Consider the following 7,418-nt stretch of genomic DNA (forward strand, 5'->3'; position numbering starts at 1 on the left):
ATTCCCCTTCAGGGATTAATAAAGTGTGATTGAACTGAATTGAGGACCTATCACCACTGTTTATGAGAACATTTATACGAGGATAGATTGATGCAGCAGCACAAATTGGAGAAAATGTTCTTTTTTTCTTGCACTTTTCGAAGAAAATACACACTCGATGTGCTTTAGGAGCAGTTTTACGTTCAACAAAGGTGCACACAAAACCACAAACGAGTGTAAAACTACTTTTATTTCTAATCATTATTGAAAACACGCTCCGGTACTCAATGTTGTACAGTTTCGATACATGATAAGAAGGTAAAGTCTCCCTTTGGATGTAAATTCCAGTGTTTTTCAAATGAAAAATAGTGCATAAAGAATTCCTTCAATCACCTCAGATAACATGTCATGTTTGAACCTTTTTGAGAAGCACAAAAGAGCTAGAATACTTTCTAAGATTCACTTCTACTCTGAGCCTTTGCTTCCTGCTGAGCCCTCCATGCAGTGAGCACCTCGTCATCTAGAGTCTCCGCAGCAGCCCGAGCCCTGACCCTCTGCCTGGTTTGGGCAATGAAAGTAGCAATGTCGTCCTCCTCTTCTTCGTTGGTGTCCTCTCGCCTGCTCCTCCTCCCTTCTGTCTCGCTGTTTTCATGCCGTGAACGATGAGGGAACTTTCTCTGGGTGAAGTCGCCATAGCTCTCTGTTCCCTCATCGCTCTCCTCATAAGTTGCAGATGACCTTCCTGCACGGCTGTAGCCGCGGGACTGCGAGAACCCGTTGTAGGAATACTCCGTGTCTTCCCTCGACAGATCTTCATGCAGTCTTGACTGGTGTCTGGAGGTAACACCGTATGTTTCCTCATCATCTCCTTCTGCGGTGTAGGAAGCCCTGCGACTTGAGAAGTCGAATTCAGAAGCAGAAGCATCAAGATCGTCATATGGATCTTCTGATGGATCAGCATCTGGACCAGAAGAGGATTTTCTCGGGGGGGGCCTGACACTTTCCAGCCAGTCATCGATACTGGTGTTCTTGTTTTTCTCCAGTGCTGGGTTGAGATCCAGGCACCCAGAGAGGCCATAACTCCTCTTCGGTTTCTCCTTTTTCTTTGTCCCTTCAAGAAACTCCTCCTCCCTCTTCTTCCTTTCCTCCTCCTCATCTTCATCCTCCTTCGGTTTCTTTTTCTTGTAGAGAGTACTTCGCTTGTTGTCTTCCAGGATCTTCTTCTTTTCATATGTGGCCATCTTCTCTCTCATCTCAGTCTTGATCTCCTTGTCCATGGCATCCAGTTTGCCCAGGTTGACCTGATCCTGGAAGAGACTGAAGAGAGGGACACTCGTGGTGGTGATTTTGTTTTTCTTGGAGCCCAGAGTGGAGCCAAGGTCAGAACCCAGGGCCGAGCCTCGACCACTGAGACCTGAGATGCTACTCGACCCAGAGAGGGCAGATGCTGCTCCACCACGTCCTTTGGACAGAGCACTGGAGTAGGAAGCACCACCACCACTCTGCTTCTGTTTGATTGTTTCAGAGACAACATTGGCGATCCAGTTTTGGATACTGGCCAGATTGACCATTGGTTCGCCTCCAGGACCTTGCACCGCTGGAACTGGAAGGATGGGAGGAACCGGCATCATGGGGTTCGGTGGAACTGCGGACTGGACAGATCTCGTACTGCGAGCTTTTGAAACAGAGGATATGACAGACGATCTGCCACTGAGCATGGACATGTTGTCATCGTTAGCCACACTTGGTGGGCCTGCTACGCCGGCTCCAGCCCAGAAGGCAGAGAGAGGTATCGTACCACCGCTAACACAGCTCTCTGTCTCCCAGCCACACATGGACTGACTGGGGCGGCTGTAGCTCAGGAGGAAGAGCAGTCGCCCACCAATCGGAAGGTCGGTGGTTCGACTTTGGCTTCCCTAGGATACATGTCGAAGCGTCCTTGGGCAAGACACTGAACCCAATGTTGCTCCCCCAGTGTATCATTGGGGGTATGAATGTGTGTGAATGCTTAGAAAGCACGTAGTTATGTGTATCTTAAGACGTGCTGTATGAGTGTGTGTGAATGGGGTGAATGCGGCATGTAGTGAAGCGCTTTGAGTGGTCAGTTAGACTAGAAAAGCGCTATACAAGTACAAGTCCATTTACCATTTACTTTCCTCTAAAGTTTTCTTGGAACGCTCCAGAATCTCCTCACGTCTTTGCCTCCTTTTGACTGTAGCAGAGTCCTCCCCCCGGCTCAACTCCAGAATCTCGTCTGTGTTATCCTCACCAAGACGCTTTTGTTGCCTTAGCTTCCACGACTGGTACGCTGTGAGGTTCACATCTTGGAAGGATGGGGTCTTGGCTTCTCCCTCGCCATCACCTTTCTCTCCGTCACCGACAGAACTTTTCTCTCCATCCTCGCGATCTTTCTTGTTCCAACCGAACTGGATTCTCTTTATGCGCCAGCGCTCCAAAGGTGTCATCTTTTCCTTGTTCTTCTGGCAAAAATTGTACATGGAAGTTGTGTCAGAGAGGATGCTCTGAACTTCATTATCAATCTTTTGCTTTCCTCCTTCGCCTTCTGTAGCAGTGCTCTCACTGCCTTCATCATCCTCTTTTTTGCGGTAGCGAGCAGCAGCTTGTTCCTCGATTTCCTTCAGCCGCTGTTTCCAAAGATCGGAATAGCTTGAGCAGCTGGAGGTGGACATCGCGTCGGAGGGAGGGCGCCTGATGCGACGCTTTAACCGCTCTTTTACAGCTCGTACATCCTCACTGGTGACGCTCTCCACATCAGCATCTGTAATTTCTTTTGTCTTTTTTGGACGACCCCCTGCAAGAGATTCCCCATCCTCCTCCTCACTGTTGAGCTGGGCCTCCCACCAGTCATCACTCTGGTATATTTCATTTCTGCGCTGCCACTCGCGGATCATGCTGTCGAGACCATCATCATCTTCCCTATCCTCCCCGCCATTGTGCTCAGGAGGAACCAGCTGCTCTTCACCACCAGTTAAAGCCTGGCTGTCCATCCCATTCTGCGCTCCGGTCAGTCCACTTTTGAGCGCTGCAGCAGCTGCAGAAGAGGAAACGCTGCTCATCACACTCTCACCATCCTCTTCCTCCTCCATCATAATGGAGTGAGCTTTCACTTCCATCATGCTTTGTTCTTCCTCTTTATCTGTGTCCTCATCATCTTCATCTTCGTCTCCTCCTTCGCCGAAGATCCCTCCCGCTCCCGCCCGCTCCAGCTCGCTCCCGCTCCCGCTGTGAATGGTTTACCTGCTTGAACATCTTCTTATCTCTGTTAATGTTGGTTTCACCAACCTAAAGCTGTCACCTGTGAATGGTTTACCTGCCTGAACATCTTCTGCTCTCTGTTAATGTTGGTTTCACCAACCTAACACTTGTTGAGCCACATTGTCTCACATTCACACCTCTATTCTCTGACCTAACCCTATAAGACCCACGGATGCAAATTTACAACTTTTAACAATTCTCAGGACCACATTTACATACAATGAACAAAAATATGAACACAAGTTTTCTTTTTGCTCCCATTTTCCTTGAGCTAAACTTACAGTCAAATGTATTTGTGTAGCACATTTCATATACAATTGCTGGTTGTGGTATAATTACAAAACATGTCCTAAGTCCTAACTCTAACCCCTAACCCGTCTTGTGCAATTTTGAAGACAATCATCAGGGGTTATTCATTTATTTTATGAATTTTACGCCTTTTATTTATTTAAAACTGTAAAAGAAAGAAATGAAATAATAAAAATTAAATTAAAATTATTAAAACAAGCAACAGTCTGGATAAGTTAAAGATATCGTGCAGATTTCATGCACAAACACATGAGAAAAGAAATGTTTTTAAACTGGATTTAAAAATGTCTACATTTGTTGACAGTTTAACTCCCGCTCACTCTCGCCCGCTCTCTCCCACTTCTGCCCGCGGCAAAGTTCATATTGCTCACTCCCACCCGCTCCCGCCCGCTCCCACCCGCTCTCGATCACTCCCTCCTGCTCCCGCTCGCTCCCGCCTGCTCCCTCCCGCTTCTGCCCGCGGCAAAGTTCATATCGCTCGCTCCCGCCCGCTCCCTCCTGCCCACTCCCGCTCGCTCCCTCCCGCTCCCGCCCGCTCTCGATCACTCCCTCCCTCCCGCTTCTGCCCGCGGCAAAATTCATATTGCTCACTCCCACCCGCTACCGCCCGCTCCCTCCCACTTCTGCCCGCGGCAAAGTTCATATTGCTCACTCCCACCCGCTCCCGCCCGCTCCCACCCGCTCTCGATCACTCCCTCCTGCTCCCGCTCGCTCCCGCCTGCTCCCTCCCGCTTCTGCCCGCGGCAAAGTTCATATCGCTCGCTCCCGCCCGCTCCCTCCTGCCCACTCCCGCTCGCTCCCTCCCGCTCCCGCCCGCTCTGGATCACTCCCTCCCTCCCGCTTCTGCCCGCGGCAAAATTCATATTGCTCACTCCCACCCGCTCCCGCCCGCTCCCTCCCACATCTGCCCGCGGCAAAGTTCATATTGCTCGCTCCCACCCGCTCCCGCCCCTTCCGCTCACTCCCGCCCGCTCTCGCTCGCTTCCTCCTGCTCCCGCTCCCTCCCGCTTTTGCCCGCGGCAAAGTTCATATTGCTCAATCCCGCTCGCTCCCTCCCGCTCCCGCTCGCTTCCGCCCTCTACCTCCCGCTCCCGCCCGCTCCCTCCCGCTTCTGCCCGCGGCAAAGTTCATATTGCTCGCTCCCGCCCGCTCACTCCCACCCGCTCCCTCCCGCTTCTGCCCGCGGCAAAGGTCATATTGCTCGCTCCCGCCAAGTTTTCTTTTTGCTCCCATTTTCCTTGAGCTAAACTTACAGTCAAATGTATTTGTGTAGCACATTTCATGTACAATTGCTGGTTGTGGTATAATTACAAAACATGTCCTACGTCCTAACCCTAACCCCTAACCCGTCTTATGCAATTTAGAAGACAACCATCAGGGGTTATTCATTTATTTTATGAATTTTATGCCTTTTATTTATTTAAAACTGTAAAAGATAGAAATGAAATAATAAAATTTAAATTAAAATTATTAAAACAAGCAGCAGTCTGGATAAGTTAAAGATATCGTGCAGATTTCATGCACAAACACATGAGAAAAGAAATGTTTTTAACCTGGATTTAATAATGTCTACATTTGTTGACAGTTTAACTCCCGCCCGCTAGCCGCTTCAGCCCGTGGCAAAGTTCAAATTGCTCGCTCCCTCCCACTCCCGCTCCCGCTCCCGCCCGCTCCCGCCCGCATCCTCCCACTTCTGCCCGCATCCTCCCACTTCTGCCCGCGGCAAAGTTCATATCGCTCGCTCCCACCCGCTCCCTCCGGCTCCCGCCCGCTCCCTCCCACTTCTGCCCGGTCCCGCTCGCTCCCGCACGCTCCCGCCCACTCCCTCCCGCTTCTGCCCGCGGCAAAGGTCATATTGCTCGCTCCCGCCCGCTCCCGCCCGCTCTCGCTCGCTCCCTCCTGCTCCCGCTCGCTCCCGCCCGCTTCTGCCCGCGGCAAAGTTCATATTGCTCGCTCCCACCCGCTCCCGCCCGCTCCCTCCCGCTCCCGCTCGCTCATGCCCGCTCCCTCCCGCTTCCGCCCGCTCCCTCCCGCTTCTGCCCAAGGCAAAGTTCATACTGCTCGCTCCCTCCCGCTCCCGCTCCCGCCCGCTCCCTCCCACTTCTGCCCGCGGCAAAGTTCATATCGCTCGCTCCCGCCCACTCCCTCCCGCTCCCGCTCGCTCCCGCCCGCTCCCTCCCGCTTCTGCCCGGTCCCGCTCGCTCCAGCTCGCTCTCGCCCGCTCCCGCCCGCATCCTCCCAATTCTGCCCGGTCCCGCTCGCTCCAGCTCGCTACCGCCCGCATCCTCCCACTTCTGCCCGTGGCAAAGTTCATATTGCTCGCTCCCACCCACTCCCGCCCGCTCGCTCCCGCTCCCGCTCGCTCATGCCCGCTCCCTCCCGCTTCCGCCCGCTCCCTCCCGCTTCTGCCCGCGGCAAAGTTCATACTGCTCGCTCCCTCCCGCTCCCGATCCCGCTCCCGCTTGCTCCCGCCCGCTCCCTCCCACTTCTGCCCGTGGCAAAGTTCATATCGCTCGCTCCCGCCCGCTCCCTCCCGCTCCCGCCCGCTCTCTCCCGCTTCTGCCCGGTCCCGCTCGCTCCAGCTCGCTCCCGCCCGCTCCCGCCCGCTCCCTCCCGGTCCCGCTCCATCCCGCTCCCACCCGCTCCCGCTCACTCCCTCCCGGTCCCGCTCCATCCCGCTCCCACCCGCTCCCGCCCGCTTCTGCCCGGTCCCGCCCGCTCCCGCTGTGAATGGTTTACCTGCTTGAACATCTTCTGATCTCTGTTAATGGTAAAGTTCGGTCTCTGGTCCACAGTAATGTTCTGTCTCTGGTCCATGGTAATGTTTTGTCTCTGGTCCACGGTAATGTTCGGTTTCAAGGTAAAGTTCGGTCTCTGGTCCACAGTAATGTTCTGTCTCTGGTCCACGGTAATGTTCTGTCTCTGGTCCACGGTAACGTTCTGTCTCTGGTCCACGGTAATGTTCGATCTCTGGTCCACGATAATGTTCGGTTTCACGGTAATGTTCCGTCTCTGGTCCACGATAATGTTCTGTTTCGGTTTCACGGTAATGTTCCGTTTCTGGTCCACGGTAATGTTCTGTCTCTGGTCCACGGTAATGTTCTTTCTCTGGTCCACGGTAATGTTCTGTCTCTGGTCCACGGTAATGTTCAATCTCTGGTCCACGATAATGTTCGGTTTCACGGTAATGTTCCGTCTCTGGTCCACGATAATGTTCTGTTTCGGTTTCACGGTAATGTTCCATTTCTGGTCCACGGTAATGTTCGGTTTCAAGGTAAAGTTCGGTCTCTGGTCCACAGTAATGTTCTGTCTCTGGTCCACGGTAATGTTCTGTCTCTGGTCCACGGTAATGTTCTGTCTCTGGTCCACGGTAATGTTCTGTCTCTGGTCCACGGTATTGTTCGATCTCTGGTCCACGATAATGTTCGGTTTCACGGTAATGTTTCGTCTCTGGTCCACGATAATGTTCTGTTTCGGTTTCACGGTAATGTTCCGTTTCTGGTCCACGATAATGTTCTGTTTCGGTTTCACGGTAATGTTCCGTCTCTGGTCCACGGTAATGTTCCGTCTCTGGTCCACGATAATGTTGTGTTTCTGTTTCACGGCAATGTTCCGTTTCTGGTCCACGGTAATGTTCTGTCTCTGGTCCACGGTAATGTTCGGTCTCTGGTCCACGGTAATGTTCTGTCTCTGGTCCACGGTAATGTTCGATCTCTGGTCCACGATAATTTTCGGTTTCAAGGTAAAGTTCGGTCTCTGGTCCACGGTAATGTTCTGTCTCTGGTCCACGGTAATGGTCTGTCTATGGTCCACGGTAATGTTCGATCTCTGGTCCACGATAATGTTCGGTTTCA

The 7,418-nt window shown here is 52.6% G+C and overlaps 1 protein-coding gene across 1 annotated transcript; it reads right to left on the reverse strand.

The window, feature by feature from the left end:
• Positions 1-431: 431 nt before the first annotated feature.
• On the reverse strand, positions 432-3,185 carry LOC140282796 (serine/threonine/tyrosine-interacting-like protein 2; the record flags this gene model as incomplete). The annotated part of the gene is made up of 2 exons (XM_072377356.1): positions 432-1,821; positions 2,125-3,185. Coding segments are annotated over 2 exons (2,451 nt in total), but the record flags the coding sequence as incomplete, so codon positions are not given.
• Positions 3,186-7,418: the final 4,233 nt, after the last annotated feature.

Source organism: Leuresthes tenuis, unplaced genomic scaffold (assembly GCF_036924035.1).
Source record: "Leuresthes tenuis unplaced genomic scaffold, fLeuTen1.0.hap1 SCAF_23, whole genome shotgun sequence".
In the NCBI taxonomy this organism is placed as follows: Eukaryota; Metazoa; Chordata; class Actinopteri; order Atheriniformes; family Atherinopsidae; genus Leuresthes; species Leuresthes tenuis.